Consider the following 18,453-nt stretch of genomic DNA (forward strand, 5'->3'; position numbering starts at 1 on the left):
ATTTTAATTTCTTACAATGATTCAAAAGCTGGAGCTTTATTTTTGCAACAACAAAAAAACAATTGGCGAGGGGTGACCAAGAATGTTTTTCTTTACCTGTTATGGGATTTTTATGAATAAATGACTAAAATATGTATACATTTGAATTAGTAGTATTCTGTTTAGTTATAATTCTATGTTACTGTATGGATGAATGAACCTATGAATCATAATGCTGAATATAATGTGTTCCTTGTTAGAAAGAATGGAGTTATCTTCAGACAGGCTGGAATGATGTGTTCTTACAGGAAATTCTGTCTCTACCCAGGGAGGGTTGAGACCTTGGGCTGGTTGCAGATTGTTTAACAGGTGGCAGACAAAATAAGAACGCTAACTGTACTGCTATTGTATCTGAGAGGAGGAATGACATTTTAAAACTTATGACGTCAGTTTTATTATATAACCTGATGTAAATTGTACTATGATCAGTACTCTCGAGAATAAACGCTATTAATTGATTGATTTTGAGACTGATTTCTGTCCATTTTATGTTAATAAGTATCTTACAAATTCTTAGTGTTTTAATTGAATTGGTTGATAACATATATGAATTCAATTCCTTTAACATTACCCCAAGCTGCTCTGGCTTGAACTTTGACTGACACTTATTCCAACTCCTTATTCCAATGGATTATTCGATGCTTGTAATCGCTCTCTCTGCTTGGTCCTCTTCTGTGACTTTATTTCCACAATCAACATTTGAATACCTTTCCTTTTCCTGAGGGAGAACAAACTTTAGACTGAGAGGCTACATACAGCAACACCATTGTGTAATATTTTCTCCAGAATGCGTTGGTTTGGGTTGTATAAGGGGCTCTGTTGTGGCAAAATAGATTTGTCTGCCATCATTACATGATTTCTGAAAGATGAGAGCTTTGTATTCCAAATGTTCGTTTTTTTTGGTATAGACTACCAATAATTTTAATATAAAGACGAAATGGTAACGCTATAGACTTTAACCGAGCACTTTCTGCTGTCACAGCGTGCCACTATCTTTGTGAACAATTACTATTTATGATATTGAGCAATATTGTGTGTCTGCCTCTACACAGAGATACAGTGCCTTCAGAAAGTATCAACAACAAAAAGATATGTACAGTATATATTTGATATATAAATTATTCATAGCCCTTGACTTATTCCACATTTTGTTGTTAAAGTCTGAATTCAAAATGTATTAAATGTTTTTTCTCACCCATCTACACAGAATACCCCATAATGACAAAGTGAAAACATTTTTGTAGAAATGTTGCAAATATATTGAAAATTAAAAACATAAATATTTTATTTACCAGTCAAAAGTTTGGACACACCTAGTCATTCCAGGGTTTTTCTTTATTTTTACTATTTTCTACATTGTAGAATAATAGTGAAGACATCAAAACTATGAAATAACTTGGGGTGAAACGGTTCACAAAACTCACGGTTCGGTACGATACGTTAGTGGTGTCATGGTTTCGATACATCAACAAAATAAATGCCTGAGAAATATGTAATTTGTATTTAGATTTTCCATTTATTATAATAGTAAACATGGGCAGCTTGAATTCCCAGGAGCATATGGAAACAAAGGGACAACAAAAAACAGCAGTGCCTTCCTTATAACATTAAATAAAATAGTCATTTCAAACAGAACTTCAACAAGAGTGCATAGTCCAGCAGCATATATCAAAATTAAGTCACATAGCAGTGCCTTAAACAAATAGGACCACGTTATCAGATTTAGGAATAGGACCACGTTATCAGATTTTCAAGTTTTTCTTTCAGAAGATTAGTCTATTCACATGATCTGCAGTGAGCACAGATCGGCTTGCTGTGACAATGTCAGCCGCTGTGGAGAATACCCTCTTGCTAGGGACAGAGGTCCCAGGCACAGCCAGGTAGCGCCTTGCTAACATGGCAACATGATGGTTTATTAACTCTTTGGTCTTCCACCATGTAAGTGGATCAGCATCCAGGGGATACAGTCCACTTCCCTGTATGAAGTCACCTCCTCCTCTATGACCTTGACCTTTGGCTTGGTTCCCTGCTTCTGGGTCGTGAACAACTCCCCAAAAAGCTCAGCCATGGCAGACTTCTTTTCTGGAGGAGAACCCCTGTCGTCTGCCGTCTCTGGAGAGGGGTTGGCTCCTGTGGTATCTGTGGCTTGACCCTGCAGAATTAAATTAGATGAAAATTACTATCGCTGAAGTGGCTTTAAAAATATGATTTGTTGTTAGAAATATATATCAGACACTATTATGACAATTACAAGTATTACTTTATAATTCATAGTTAAATCACTAATTAATAAATGTCACATTTAACTAAATAAATACAATACCTGTTGTATATTGGTCACAATCTCTGCTGTGAGTTCATTGTAGACTCTCAGACGAGCAGCAGCATCCAGGTGCAGCAGGGACTTGAACCAGGGGTCCAAAGAGGTGCTCTTGTGTAAGAAGTCTTGGACACCAGAGTCAGCATATCTAGGCTCCGGGTTAACTCTGAACGCAGTCTTGACATCCCTTAATGCAGATTCATCTTCATCAGATGCCACCATTGATTTCAGGATCATTGTTTTCATAGGCAGGACCATGGAAACTGATGGAATGTTCGCAGTGCATTTCAGTGTTGTGACTGTTTTGAGAGGTTTGCACACTTTGATAACTTCCTCTGCTAGTTAAGACTGTCAAAGTCACAATATCTTTGACATTCTTCCTCACAGCTTGATCAGTCAGTGTAGAATACACCGCAACTTTCTGCTCAAGGTATCTCTCAACCATGTCATGGCTTGAATTCCATCTAGTAAGGACATCTTGGATTCGTTTGTGGTTTGGCAGCTCCAGCATCTCCTGTTTTGTCTTAAACATGTGCAGCAGTTGTGCTTTTATGAAAGATGGATACCACCTTCCTGATCTTTGCTAGGAGGCGAGAGATTGGATTCAATGACGTTGCTTTTTGAGATGCTAGATTAATAACGTGAGCAAAGCATCCTATCTGGTGTCCCAATCCAGCTAGTGCAACTGCATTTACAATATTTCTAGCGTTGTCAGTGGTCACAGGAATCGTTACGTTATCCCACTGCAACTACTTCCCTTAGCTCTTCCCCCAAGTTTACACTGGTGTGACCACTCTCAAGGGGACGTGTTTGAAGGACATTACTTTTTATCTCCCACTCTGCCGTAAGGTAGCTCTGTAGCTCTAGACGTCCAACTGTCTGTTAGAGCAACAGACCGCGTTTCTGAAAACTCGCTCTTAAATTGTTATTTTGTTGTATAAGGCAGGTATTAATGTCTGGGCAAAATGTGTACGGGAAGGAATAGTGAAGCGCGGCTCGACCACTTTAAACATGTTTCTGAACCCCGCATTCTCTACCACAGAGAAGGGTCTCACATCTGCCGCTATGAATTTTGCTATTGCTGCGTTGATTTCTCCCTACCGGAGTTGTTAGGGCTGCGTAAGGTTCAACTGAGATAGGAACAATAACACAACTGAACTTGATTAAAAGAATTGTTTAATTCAAAAGTTAATAAATGGCAAATGCATTTTTCGTATATACGGGTTCACTGCACCACCCCGCAGGGTGGAAACAGAGAAGACACTTGTTACTGACAAAGACATTATAATAAATACTCATGACAGAGATAGTTCCCACTTCCGAGCCGGCCTGTCAGAGTAGAGACTGGGCGTGGTTTAGACTTACCCAGCCTATCGTTGATGTTGGCGCCTTAAGCCAGTCCTGGCCCCTTAGCGCATGTGATGTCCCGACGCTGTTGCTGTGTAGATTACGCTCCCTCACCCCAGAGACTGGGGTCAGACAGTTTTATAACATTGTCTGAGATATTCGCACCTGTATACAATGTCCACTGTTCTCGCTCAAGGCTAACTACAGCTTCCCAGCACACTTATCTGGGGCTAACTGTTACTTCCAGCACACACACACAGACACCCAGTCTCCCAGGCCAACAGTTGCTAATATTCAATCACATGTGTTATAGTATTGGGTTATAGTGCATAATGTACACCATAGTCAGCAGTCTCCTGATTAACCCCCCTCCTGTGTCTCTGTAAGATTAGCAAAGTTTTGGTCACACAGTACAGCGCACACACATTTCACACTGCTTGTTCATATCTTATGCTCAGATACATTTGTTGCAATTTCAGGCTGTGGCCTCATGGTTAGACAGAGCACTGGTAAGAGTAGAGACTAATGGAAAATGCAGGTTCACATGAGTCAGTAATTCAAACTTTAATGCATAAGAAGCCCTACTAGCTTATAGTTAGTTAAGCATGTCAAAAAACCTTATAAAAACCCCACAGAGTCAGCCGCATATTTTTGCCTGAAGGCTGTGGGTAGAAGTGTTTGCCGTTTTATTTTTTTCGCCAAGTCCTACCGATTTGCACTTTAGGGTGATGTCGGCGCAAATGAGTAGTCATGTAACTCGTATTGCCACTCTAATAGGCTATCGGCAATGAACAGAGCCTACATGTTGTGGAAATTTTATCCACCACTCGTTGGCAATCCCCGTTATAGTTTACAGGGAAACCGGAATGTTCCCAGACGGCAGACCTGAATGATACTGGGGCGTCTTCTAGTTCTGGCTCGCCAATGCTTGCTATGTTGCTCCTTTGCATTTAGTTAACTGCTAATTCTCCCATAAACTAATTGCTGCTATGACGTTCTCTTAGCTCTGTTCTCGTAGGAGTTAAATAACTAATGAGCGGAGCTGCGAGACGAAAAAACGTATTTATTTTCCTACGTTAAAACTTCTTATGGCTGCAGAGGCAGTATTGAGTAGCTTGGATGAAAGGTGCCCAGAGTAAACGGCCTGCTCCTCAGTCATAGTTGCTAATATATGCATATTATTATTGGATAGAAAACACTCTGAAGTTTCTAAAACTGTTTGAATTATGTCTGTGAGTATAACAGAACTCATATGGCAGGCAAAAACCTGAGAAGAAATCCAACCAGGAAGTGAGAAATCTGAGGTTGGTCGATTTTCAACTCATCGCCTATTGAATGCACAGTAGGATATGGATATGTTTGCACTTCCTACGGCTTCCACTTCCGCTTCCACTGGCAACAGTCTGTAGAACCTTGAATGAAGCTTCTACTGTGATGTGGAGCCGGATGGGAGCTGTTTGAGTCAGTGGTCTGGCAGAGAGCCAGGTCCTGGTCACGTGCATTTCACATGATAGGGACCTACGTTCCATTACTTCTATAGACACAAAGGAATTCTCCGGTTGGAACGTTATTGAATATTTATGATAACATCCTAAAGATTGATTCTATACTTAGTTTGACTAGTTTCTTCGACCTGTAATATAACTTTGAAGTTTTCGTCCGACGTTCAGCTGGACCTGCACGAGTGTTTGGATTTGTTTACCAAACACGCTAACAAAAATAGCTATTTGGACATAAATGATGGACATTACCGAACAAAACAAACATTTCTTGTGGAAGTGGGAGTCCTGGGAGTGCATTCCGATGAAGATCCGCAAAGGTAAGTGAAGATTTATAATGCTTTTTATGAGTTTTGTTGACTGCACAACTTGGCGGGTAACTGTATGGCTTACTTTTGTGGCTGAACGCTGTTCTCAGATTATTGAATATTGTGCTTTTGCCGTAAATCTTTTTGAAATCTGACACAGCGGTTGCATTAAGAACAAGTGTATCTTTAATTCTATGTAAAACATGTATCTTTCATCAGTTTATGATGAGTATTTATGTTATTTGACGTGGCTCTCTGCAATTTCTCCGGATATTTTGGAAGCATTTCTGAACATGGCGCCAATGTAAACTGAGGTTTTTGGATATAAATATGAACTTAATCGAACAAAACATATGTATTGTGTAACATGAAGTCCTATGAGTGTCATCTGATGAAGATCATCAAAGGTTAGTGATTAATTTTATCTCTATTTCTGCTTTTTGTGACTTCTGTCTTTGGCTGGAAAAATAGCTGTGTTTTTCTGTGATTTTGCGGTGACCTAACAATCGTTTGTGGTGCTTTCGCTGTAAAGCCTATTTGAAATCTGACACTTTGGTGGGATTATCAACAAGATTACCTTTAAAATGGTATAAGATACATGTATGTTTGAGGAATTTTAATTATGAGATTTCTGTTGTTTGAATTTGGCGCCCTGCACTTTCACTGGCTGTTGTCATATCATCCCGTTAACGGGATTGCAGCCATTAATGACATTTTTTTTCCTACGATGATATATACATTTCTTTTTTTCCCCCTAGCTGTAATATATGATTAATGTATTGTTCGGTTCGCAGTGCATACCGAACCCGTGCACGGTGGACCCTGTACCGAACGGTTCAATACAAATACACTCACCGTTTCACCCCTAGAAATAACACATATGGAATCATGTAGTAACCAAAAAAGTGTTAAACAAAATATATTTTATATGAGATTCTTCAAAGTAGCCACCCTATGCCTTGATGACATCATTGCACACTCTTGGTATTCTCTCAACCAGCTTCATGAGGTAGTCACCTGGAATGCATTTCAATTAACAGGTGTGCCTTGTTAAAAGTTAATTTGTGGATTTTCTTTCCTTGTTTAATGCGTTTGAGCCAATCAGTTGTGTTGTGACAAGGTATGGGTGGTATACAGAAGATAGCCCTATTTGGTAAAAGACCAAGTCCATATTATGGCAAGAACAGCTCAAATATGCAAAGAGAAATGACAGTCCATCATTACTTTAAGACATTAAGGTCAGTCAATTCGGAAAATGTCAAGAACTTTCAAAGTTTCTTCAAGTGCAGTAGCAAAAATGGATCTGATCCCAGCCGGTGACCCTAAACAACGACGCCTTAAAAGGGGCAAACGAGGCGGTCTCTTGGTCAGGCTTCGGAGACGGGCACATCGCGCTCCACTCCCTAGCATACTACTCGCCAATGTCCAGTCTCTTGACAATAAGGTTGATGAAATCCGAGCACGAGTAACATTCCAGAGAGACATCAGGGATTGTAACGTTCTTTGCTTCACGGAAACATGGCTCACTCGAGAGACGCTAACGGAGTCGGTGCAGCCAGCTGGTTTCTTCACGCATCGCACCGACAGAAACAAACATCTTTCTGGTAAGAAGAGGGGCGGGGTGTATGCCTTATGATTAACGAGACGTGGTGTGATCATAACAACATATAGGAACTCAAGTCATTCTGTTCACCTGATTTAGAATTCCTCACAATCAAATGTCGACCGCATTATCTACCAAGGGAATTCTCTTCGATTATAATCACAGCCGTATATATTCCCCCCCAAGCAGACACATCGATGGCCCTGAACAAACTTTATCTGACTTTATGTAAACTGGAAACCACACACCCTGAGGCTGCATTCATCGTAGCTGGGGATTTTAACAAGGCTAATCTGAAAACTAAACTCCCTAAATTCTATCAGCATATCGATTGTGCTACCAGGGCTCGTAAAACCTTGGATCATTGTTATACTAACTTCCGCGACGCATATAAGGCCCTCCCCCGCCCTCCTTTCGGAAAAGCTGACCACGACTCCATTTTGTTGCTTCCAGCCTACAAACAGAAACTAAAACAGCAAGCTCCCGCGCTCAGGTCTGTTCAACGCTGGTCCGACCAATCTGACTCCACGCTTCAAGACTGCTTCGATCACGTGGATTGGGATATGTTCCGCATTGCGTCCAACAACAACATTGACGAATACGCTGATTCGGTGAGCGAGTTCATTAGAAAGTGCATTGACGATGTTGTACCCACAGCAACGATTAAAACATTCCCAAACCAGAAACCGTGGATTGATGGCAGCATTCGCGTGAAACTGAAAGCGCAAACCACTGCTTTTAACCAGGGCAAGGTGACCGGAAACATGACAGAATACAAACAGTGTAGCTATTCCCTCCGCAAGGCTATCAAACAAGCTAAGTGCCAGTATAGAGACAAAGTAGAGTCGCAATTCAACAGCTCAGACACAAGAGGTATGTGGCAGGGTCTACAGTCAATCACGGATTACAAAAAGAAAACCAGCCCCGTCGCGGACCAGGATGTCTTGCTCCCAGACAGACTAAATAACTTTTTTGCTCGCTTTGAGGACAATACAGTGCCACTGACACGGCCCGCTACCAAAACCTGCGGGCTCTCCTTCACGGCCCAGACGGCATTCCCAACCGCGTCCTCAGAGCATGCGCAGACCAGCTGGCTGGTGTGTTTAAGGACATATTCAATCAATCCTTATCCCAGTCTGCTGTTCCCACATGCTTCAAGAGGGCCACCGTTGTTCCTGTTCCCAAGAAAGCTAAGGTAACTGAGCTAAACGACTACCGCCCCGTAGCACTCACTTCCGTCATCATGAAGTGCTTTGAGAGACTAGTCAAGGACCATATCACCTCCACCCTACCTGACACCCTAGACCCACTCCAATTTGCTTACCGACCCAATAGGTCCACAGACGACGCAATCGCAACCACACTGCACACTGCCCTAACCCATCTGGACAAGAGGAATACCTATGTGAGAATGCTGTTCATCGACTACAGCTCAGCATTTAACACCATAGTACCCTCCAAACTCGTCATCAAGCTCGAGACCCTGGGTCTCGACCCCACCCTGTGCAACTGGGTCCTGGACTTCCTGACGGGCCGCCCCCAGGTGGTGAGGGTAGGTAACAACATCTCCACCCCGCTGATCCTCAACACTGGGGCCCCACAAGGGTGCATTCTGAGCCCTCTCCTGTACTCCCTGTTCACTCACGACTGCGTGGCCATGCACGCCTCCAACTCAATCATCAAGTTTGCGGACGACACTACAGTGGTAGGCTTGATTACCAACAACGACGAGACGGCCTACAGGGAGGAGGTGAGGGCCCTCGGAGTGTGGTGTCAGGAAAATAACCTCACACTCAATGTCAACAAAACAAAGGAGATGATTGTGGACTTCAGGAAACAGCAGAGGGAGCACCCCCCTATCCACATCAACGGGACAGTACGCCTCTTCAACCTCAGGAGGCTGAAGAAATTAGGCTTGTCACCAAAAGCACTCACAAACTTCTACAGATGCACAATCGAGAGCATCCTGTCGGGCTGTATCACATTCTGGTAAGATACCATTAAACGGTGTCATTATTTTATTTGTTTAAATGTCACAAGAGCATAGATGTAGTGATAAAAATAAAACTCAACCAACCCCAAATAATGAAAAGCACAAATATTTTATTTGTTTTTTTCTTCTAATAAGGAGCACTACAACTTGTCATTCTTAATACTCGTTCTAGAACAATTCTAAAGTTGAGGTATAAAAGGAGTTCATACAGACTCACAGGTCTTGAAACAGTGGGGTTTTATATACAAGAGAAACTGAGAGACAGAGGTAGAGAGAGACGAGGTGGTATTTAAAATACAGTGGTACGAAGAGGGAGAAATATACAAAGATACTAATAAAACAAATGACACATTACAGTAAACCTTTTATCGTTTGATTTGGTACTGTGGAATTCTACGGCCGCAGGTAGAATCAAAGAATTAGAATGGTAGAATATTCTGTGGTAGAATCCTACAGTAGGTTGACTCAGTATTGGCTCAACCTGTGTAGCTCTATTTTTGCATTGAACTGTACCGTTACTACAAAATACTGGGAGAACTCAAATTCACCAATGATGGGTAACCATATCAAATGGGGTCAATCCTGACTGAATGGCTGAAATTAAATGGATAAGGGAAATCGAGGGATTTCTAAAATGTGTGTGAAGGACGTTTTTTCTCAAGTTCCAATTGGAATTTACACAGCACCAAACTACAATACCCATAACCCCCACACTGCAACCCCAACTAACAAATTAAAATATGCAAATAATCATAAAAAATAAAATAACTTGACCCCAACCTCAGGAGAACATTAATGACCAAACAACCAGGCAATTCACCCAAAAGGAAAAGCAAAAATAAAGCATTGGGTTTATAAAAAGAGAAAAACAAACATTCCACAATCTGTACAGTGACATCCATTTATGACTGGTAGAAAAAGACAGGAAGAGAGGACTAATTTGGTGTAGTAGTGGTAGCATTATTTGTGAGATATAAGCCATATGAAATGTTTATAATATGACAGTAAACAAGGACACTAATTTGGGTAATACAATATAAGAGCTCTCTGTAACGATGTCTGTATTTAACAAAACCCCAATTTTACATTTAAAATGTCTGTATATATGTTTAATATATAGAGTTTGTCCTTTCTTTATCAAAATGCCCGGTACTCTTAACAGTTGATGTATGATTGTAAAAAAAGAATTAAAAAAAAAGCTGAATAAAAACTACAAAAAGAAATGATAGATAAACTCTGATTTGACTCTAAAGATTTGACTCTCTACCTTGTTTATCATAAAACCAGTGCTGCCTTTTTGGTAAAAGTTATTAAGAACAGTAAAGCCCTTGCTGATTGGCCATATCATAGGGCTAACCAATAGGACCCATTTTTACCAGCGGATTCTGAGATGGAGTCAAGGGAGAAAACATGCCTTCCCATGGAACAGGTGCTCTCTACGGCAACGATGCTCTGTCTCCACAGCAACGATACAATCAATTCTTTAGCACTGGTGTGACGGACATAGCAGCCCCCCCCCCATATAACCCCAAACTTAAACACCATTAGGCCTGACAATACCATAAAAAAAAAATACAAATACAATTCCCTCTACCAAAACTGGAGACTTTTTATTCACCAACTTTTTGGTGTGAAATATAATCATCATAATTACATTATTGATAACTGGTATTTTTGGTACGACGCAAAGTTGTAGTGTGGCCTGTGAGCTAAACAGATTATTATGAGTAGATGCTAGTTTTCAAGCCTGTCTGGACTGGGGACTTGTCCCTATTGGCTAAGTTCAGGCAGTAGCATCTCCCCATATCACTTGGTTTTAAAAGGTTTTCGCCCTACTGAACAATACCCTGCTAGTGGGGAGGCCACAGTTGTTAAATACACCAAAGAACTGATTAAAAAAATATATGTAAAGGCTGAATCTACACTAGATGTACTCCATAACCGCTTTGTGACTTCACGCACTTCGGTGCACGTCGCACACCCCAGGAAAGTTCTGATCCAGAGACCGTTTGGTGGAGTATAAACCCAGGGTCCTATTCATTAGTGTACACCGTAAGCTAAATGTTTCGCACCGTAGCAAAGGCAAACGAAAACAAGCATTTCTTGTTGGACAAATTCAGGTAAGTCCCTCCCTGTTTCAGCCAGTTTTGTTCCTAATGAATACAGCCCAGACTTACACCATAAGGCTGGGCCGTATTTATTAAGCCCTCCCGACTGAGACATCTGAGAACTCTGTACATACAGCATAACGCATCTACTCCTTTTTGGTCTGTGTCTTTGAGAAAACAAACGTGAAGAAGCGAAATAACTTGAATATTTAAATGAGAACCATCACTGAACACCTAAAAAAGCCTACATGCATTGGAAGACTGTCACAAATATTTTAAAACATTTTCATGTCACATTTCCCCCCCCCAATGACATAGCTATCTCTGCCACAAAACATATTTCACCATCCCAACAAACTTTGTTTATTTGGTGGCTGGTGCATTTCTTTGTGAAACAGCATTAGGAAAAAAAAAGAAGGGCTACAATCAACTAAAAGTAGTTGACAGACAGAGGAAAGTAACGTCTACAAAGAGTCTACAGCTTTTGATGACTAAGCGAAAGGGGGACGCAATAGAAACGACCTCTGGAGGACTAAAGAGGATCGTTCATTTCCCCACTCCCTTCATCTTCAGTCCTGTCCTCAAGCCTACTGTATGCTCAACTCCCCAGAACTACTGTCACCAGGTAGAAGCACCTGGAAAAAGGTGCAAAAGTTTGTGCTTGACAGATCTGTGTCCATGTTCCATATGAGGGGTTGTAAAATATGGGTGGTGTGTGCATATCTGACCTATAAAGCACTCACTTAAAAATCGTCCCCCCAAACTGAAAGCATCAGCAATACTAAAAGATCGAAGGTGTCTTTGTGTTACTAGTTGGTTCTCAGAGGAACAGAAGGAGGGTGACAACTATCAGGTTGGGGGAAGGAGAGAGGACATCACTTTGGTACAAGCAAGGTGAGCAGAGCTCGTCTTGTGATCCGTATCGCCACAGCGCCTGGCGTTAGAGTGTGTGACCACTATCACATGCATCAACACCAGAACCTCACAAGGGATAGGTAATGGACAGGCTGTGAACACTGTGTGGAGTTGACATGAACATATACACAGGTAATGTACAGACATCAGTGATCATCACCTGCCCTACACAGCCAGGTTGGTTGGGTTAGTAGTTACCCAAAGGTCCTGGAAGCGGCGAGGGGTTATGATGTCATGATCAGGCGCCAGTCTGTCTTCATATCGAATTTTAGGAGAGGAGACTAAGGAGCCTCCAGAATTTCTGTAGGATGGAAGGAAGGTAAATGTCTTCTGTTCACTTGTCCATCTTAACGGTCCACAGAAGTGTGTACAGTGCCTGGCATGAGTTGCCCAGTCCGGACCGGTAGTGGAGAGGCGGGCAGGAAGGAGGATGGGGGGGGCGGGCGGTGGTAAGTGGGTAGTGGTCAGAGCAGACACCAAAAGAAAGCTGTCTCTGGGGTGGAAGAAAAGGTGTGTGTGTCTCAGTTGGAGGTGTCAGAGTGAACGCTGCCAGGGGGGCCTGGTGGAGAGGTGACGGAGGAGGGTTGGGTGTTGTCCTGCCAGCTGTTGCTAGGCTAGAAGTAAAGAACCAGGAGAAAAAAACAAAGGCAGTTTTGTTAAACTTTTTAATATAGGTGTGTTGTGACCCTAGTAAAATCCACTTGTAAAACGCTCCAAATACATTTGCCTGGACTACAAATACTTTGTTGATAGGCATGCATTTCTTTCGGTCTAAATAAAAGGGATACAAAAAGAAAGACAATAAGGGAGGTTTGACTCACGTCGAGGCGGCGTGGGACGTAGAGGGAGCTAGTGGTCAGCTCCTCATAGCCTGCCGTCAGGTGTGTAGCACGGTGCAGGGTATCCACCTGGAGGGAGATGAGACAGGCGCCATCAGGCGAGATGCATGCACACACACACTTTCCTTGTGGGGAATTTCAGGTCCCCACAAGCGTAGAAAAACCCTCCCACACAAGAGATGGGTTCAAAAATAATTTGTTTCCTTTCAAATACTTTGAGCTTGTTTGATTGAGCCTGCCTGTTTGGAGTGCCACATGGGCTTGGTTCCGTTGTGCCACGCAAGCTCAATCAAAGTGTTTGGAAGTTAACATACCATTTGAACCCAGGTCTGGCACGCACACAAACGTACTTGCGCATCAATCAGGGGATAGTGTCACACAAACACAGGTGGTCATGAAAGGAACTTTAAAGCTTCCACAAACCTCTGCTGTATCTGTCAACGCAAAAGCAGCATGGCTCTTGGTTTGGACTTCTGGTTCCCTACTAGCTAACCTCTACTCACTTGTCTGTACAACCCTCACTTTGGGTTCATACACTCTCTGCCGTCACAGTTCTAACGTTAAAAGCCAATATCTTGTTCCTGCATTAATTCATTCCAAGATTGATGAGATGAAATTATTTCCATCTAAACTATCACACAATTTGTTGTATTCTCAGTCATCACTGATGGAATGCAGAAAATGCTGCCTACCGTCCGGTTAGCCAGGGAGAATCTCAAATTGCATGTGTCCCCTCTCCTCGCCTCCTTATCAAAACCTCTCTCCGGGATGAGAAAGCCAGCGGTCTCTCCCCTCTGACACTCTCCTCCAATGTGTTCTGAGAAGGATGCGAGGGGAGCGGACTCGACGACTCAAGGAAATGCAACTGAGGATTTTCCCTCAGCCGCTCTGACACTGATCGTCAGGCTGTTTACAGCAGAAATATGTGGCTCCTCTTCAACAACAACAGTGCACTTCCACAGGTTTACAAACAGCACAGTGACGAGGTGGAGGGTAACAACAACAGCAGAGTAATGAGGGAGTAGAGGGGGCCTTAGGCTTCCGTGGTGACAGGATGGAGAGAGATAGCCATGGGCTGCATGCGTCCAAAACGGCACCATCTCTCTCAAAAGTCGTGCACTACATAGGGAATGCCATTTGGAGAAGCAAATGTGGACATAGAGCGATGAAATGGATGGATAAATAACAGTAAGGTAGGCACACCAAAGGCTTAACTGAAAAAAAGGTTATGTGGAGGGGGCTGGAGAGAGAGGGGAGGAGGGTCAAAATGCACCACGAGGTGTGTTTCTCTACTAAGTGGAACAGGGACAGGTGCCACAGGGGGTCTTGGGTTGGGTGTTTAGGAATCAGGGGTGATGCTAGGGCAGGGGTGAGGAGAGGGAGGTTGGGGTCATCATAGCTAGTAGGTGCTAGGAGGAGCTGGTGTCCAGGAATTTTTGGGTAACTGGTTTTGGGGTGGCAAAGTCCTTGAAACCTCCACAAAATGCCCTGTTTTTTCAGAAATCTTGTTTGAACAAATTCCAGGATTGCCTTCACTATTCACTCCTGATTCCAGAAATCCTCCAACCATGATTTCATGAAAACCAGGACATTTTGGGAATGTTACAGGAATTGTGCAACCCTATAGGGACTGGGTTGGAGGGGGTTGTGGTTGGGGCATTGAGGCAGGCTTTCCTAGAGGTCCTCAGTGCCTACCTGGGGCTGCAGAGAGGGGGCGATGTTGAGGACGGCCTCCCCAGCCCCGTTGACGTTCGAGGGGTGCAGGCCAAGGTAGGCAGCAGCTGCAGCGTCGCCTGCATGAGACAAGCTGTATGACCCCGACGACCCTGCAGGCAACACACGCTGTGTCAGCCAATCAGGCATCTCAGTGTGGCTCTGTCAGTCAGACACCTCTGTGCAGCCGTGTCAGCCAAATCAGGCACCGGAGTGTGCCAGGGGTTAGAGATCACAGTTCAACCAGGAAGTTAAAGGACACTGGCTTTTGAAAAGAGACAGTCATACCCGTGCTCACAAACCTTTTGCTAGTGTTGAAAACATGAGGATCGTGGACCACAGTCAGAGTATTTAGAATGGGTTGAGCAGTGAATTAGTCCCTCGTGACACAGCCTTCTGGGTGCCAAGATGATCCAACACATGTACAGATGGATCCTCAATTTCCACCTTCCTCACATTGTTGTGAATGAAGTATGAGACGAGCGCAGGAGAATATGAAAATGGCCAAACTATAGGCCAACTGCAACTTTCTTGTTTGAAACGGACCAAAATCAAGACAACACAAATATGTCTTATTACATGAAAAAAACGCAGGTCAACGTTTTAGTTACACTGTAACAAGCGAGCATCATAAAGTGGAAGTCAGACATTTTTAGTTGGTAAGTCTTGAGTCCTAATACTCGACAGTCCACCAGCGAGCTGTAATCTTACTGCAGGAGATGCAGGAGGCAGACCATAGAAATAGAATCCAGATAATATAATAGATTCTATTTCCATGAGGCAGGCACACAGCACAGCTCACAATGACTGAATGGTACATCACCTACCTGCTCCTGTCTGCTTCCTGAGCAAATAGGGGTAGCTGGTACATGTGGGCGCGTGTGTGTGCTTACGTGTGTGTATACTGTACACTAGTGTGTGTGTGTATACTGTACACTAATGTAAAGGTGTGCTGGCCGCTACATAAAGACTGTTTGCAGTAGTAGTAGGCTAAATAAATGATGACATCGAAAGAGGAAGCGGTGAAATTGAACAGAAACCATTCAGAAAAAAAAGAAGAAAATACATTGGTTAATGATTGGAATTGGATTTATGATCAGATGGGGGATGACGGTCATTTCCTACTATGAGTTATTGCTTAGGGCAAGATATAGAGTCAAGATATCTTTATCCCTGAAAATGACCACTTTCTACAACAATAAAGCAACTTTTAACGAGGATATTATCAATCTGGTTCAAAGTAAGATAGTCTAAATAATCTCTCCTCTATAGAAAACCTGTGAGTGCAATAACATCACAGCAAGGCATCAGACACCAAACAAGCAGAAGAACAGTGGAAAAGTCTGATGGAGAGCCAGACAGAGAGCGAGCCAGACAGAAAGAGTCCTCGTTCCATGTATGTGGTTCTACACTTCGGCCAGTGTGTGTGGTCTACACTTCTGCCAGTGTGTATAAACTAGTGTGTGTGTGTGTAATAGCATGAACATCAGCTGATTGGTGTGAGGAGGCAGGGTGATTGAGATATGGATGGAGGGGTGGGGGTCAGGGGTGGTTGGAAGGGGCACACGGTACCTGAGTTGGGCGTCGCCGGAGAGTTAGCCTGGCTAGCCTGCGCCGACACGCTGGCAGCATCCACCGCTGTTTTAACTGCGTAGAGGTTCGCTTCCTCCTGGAACTTACCAATGTTCTTCTTGTACCGTATTCTCTTGTTGCCGAACCAATTAGAAACCTGAGGGGGAAGACGGATAGACCAGTGTATTAGTCGGTGTTTCCCTTAGATTTCTTTCCAAGTTTGTATTCATCAGTGCACGCCGTAGCAAAAAGTTTCCCAACGGAAAACAAGCGTTCTTACTGGAAAACGTCAGGTAGTCCATCCCCGTTTCAGTACATTTTCAGTCACCTGACACTTTCAATTGAAACCATACAAAGCCAAATTATTTTAGGCAGGGGAACCGGCCCCCCACCTATACATTAGAATGGGAAAAGCTGGTTTCAGTACTGATAAGTCCACTGGCAGCAGAAGCGTGTGGTGCGGTACAGTGGTGCGGTACCTGTGAGACTGTGATGGCACACTTCTTGGCCAGCTCTTCTTTGGCCTCCTCACTGGGGTAGGGATTGGACAGGTGGGAGTAGAAGTACTCGTTCAGCACCTCTGTAGCCTGCTTGTTGAAGTTACGCCTCTTACGCCTGACAGACATTGATACGACACACACACAAAGTCAGTCAGACAATATTCATCATCTCGGAACAATTTTTAAAACGCGCTGCAGGTTACAAATGAAATGAATGCTAAACTCTTGAAAAGCACACACGGACCTGGCGTCGAGGAATCTGGAGCGTAGAATCATGACGGCCTCGCAGGTGCTCTGTTTGAGCTGCATCTGGATGGAGCTGAACTTGCGGTGGATGATGGCCACCATGCGCTCGATCTCCTTGGGAGAGATGGGCCGCGTGCGACTCTGCTCCCTCAGCAGGTTCATCACATGGTTGGTGAACTCACTGCATGCCTGGGGTGTAGGGCGGAGGAAGAGAAGGAGAGGAGGAGGGAGAGATGGGACTTTCAAATAAAATTTGAAACTTAAATTCAGTTATACAAAATACAAATTCTCAGGAACACACTAATCTTTGAAGGAGAGAGAAATGTGTGTGTGCTGTTCCTATTTCACCAGCTAAGATTGGGAAATCTGTGTAAATGTGTCTCTCCCTCTCTTCTACCTGTTCATATTTCTCCAGCTCAGAGTGGTAGATCTGTCTGATCTGTGCCAGCTTGGCTCTGTAGTCTGAGTGTTCGATGCCGCCGTCGGCACCGGGCGACCCTCCTGCTGCTGCAGCGGCCGCAGCTGCTGCAGCCGAGCCCCCGCCCTTCTCCGGGCCAGACACGCCCTCGGCCAGCAGCATGTTGTCCAGACGCATGATCTGAGGGTCTGGGGGGTCCTCATCCTGAATGCCTCGGATACTCAGCACTTGAGGCGAAAAAAAAGAAGAGAAATTCAATATATCAAATCATTCAGGCATTATGGGATAAGGGAACACCATGTCTCAACTGCAACGTCAGACTCATTCAGATTCAGCCCATTATCCTACCCTAGACACTTAACGTGAAGTCGATCTGAGGGAGTTGGGTAGGTATAGGCAATATGGTAGTAAAACTCTCAGATAGAGAATTTGAATGTACTGAAAAAAAAAAGTTTTCAAATAGGCAAAACTGTATTTTCTCTACTGGAGAGGATGATTATTCAGGGTTCCAGCAGGTGCAAGGGAAGGGAGGACAGCAGGACACTATCAATGCTAAAACCTCAAGGAGATGTGCCGAGCTGTCAAAAACAACCCTGCCAACTCTCGTCATTTGCCTATTCGTCCCAAATGGCACCCTAAAAGTAGTGCACTATAAAAGGGGATAGTGTTCTAAATTAGCAGTACCCGATTCTAACACCAGGTGGCAGTGTGGCGCCTCAGTCAGTGGCAGGCTGCCAGTACAGAGCAGAGAGGCAGGCAGGCAGCAGCAATGTGAGACATGGGCGGAGTAATGGGAGTGCATGTGCTGTCACTACAAGCTCGGCTGGCCATAAGTACAGCTTTCAGCCGCTCCGCTATTCCACTGTATTAAACCCAGGACCTCTGTCAGCCCCCAGCCATGCACTCATCTCTCTCTCTCCCTCTCTTACAGATACACACACAAGGAGGCACACAGTACACACTCAGACGCAAAACACAGGTGCAAACACACACACACTGCTCTCAATGCACACAGACTCCTATACAAAGACAC

General features: G+C 43.6%; 1 protein-coding gene across 6 annotated transcripts in view; it reads right to left on the minus strand.

Annotated features, from left to right (window-relative positions):
- Positions 1-9,199: 9,199 nt before the first annotated feature.
- The window catches only part of LOC139565094 (pre-B-cell leukemia transcription factor 1-like), a 58,568-nt gene continuing 49,314 nt past the window's right edge, over positions 9,200-18,453 (minus strand). For 2 of the 6 annotated variants that reach the window (XM_071385163.1, XM_071385165.1), the window contains 7 exons: positions 17,400-17,647; positions 17,001-17,191; positions 16,736-16,871; positions 16,365-16,413; positions 14,667-14,797; positions 12,954-13,040; positions 9,200-12,746 (listed from right to left, as the gene is read on the minus strand). In XM_071385163.1, the coding sequence (XP_071241264.1) occupies positions 12,654-12,746; positions 12,954-13,040; positions 14,667-14,797; positions 16,365-16,413; positions 16,736-16,871; positions 17,001-17,191; positions 17,400-17,647 (935 nt within the window). In that variant the 3' untranslated portion in view covers positions 9,200-12,653. Of the gene's footprint in view, positions 12,747-12,953; positions 13,041-14,666; positions 14,798-16,256; positions 16,414-16,735; positions 16,872-17,000; positions 17,192-17,399; positions 17,648-18,453 lie in introns of all 6 variants that reach the window. The other 4 variants (XM_071385164.1, XM_071385162.1, XM_071385167.1 and 1 more) reach the window with 2 other exon arrangements.

The sequence above is a fragment of the Salvelinus alpinus genome, chromosome 36, assembly GCF_045679555.1.
Source record: "Salvelinus alpinus chromosome 36, SLU_Salpinus.1, whole genome shotgun sequence".
Classification (NCBI taxonomy): Eukaryota; Metazoa; Chordata; class Actinopteri; order Salmoniformes; family Salmonidae; genus Salvelinus; species Salvelinus alpinus.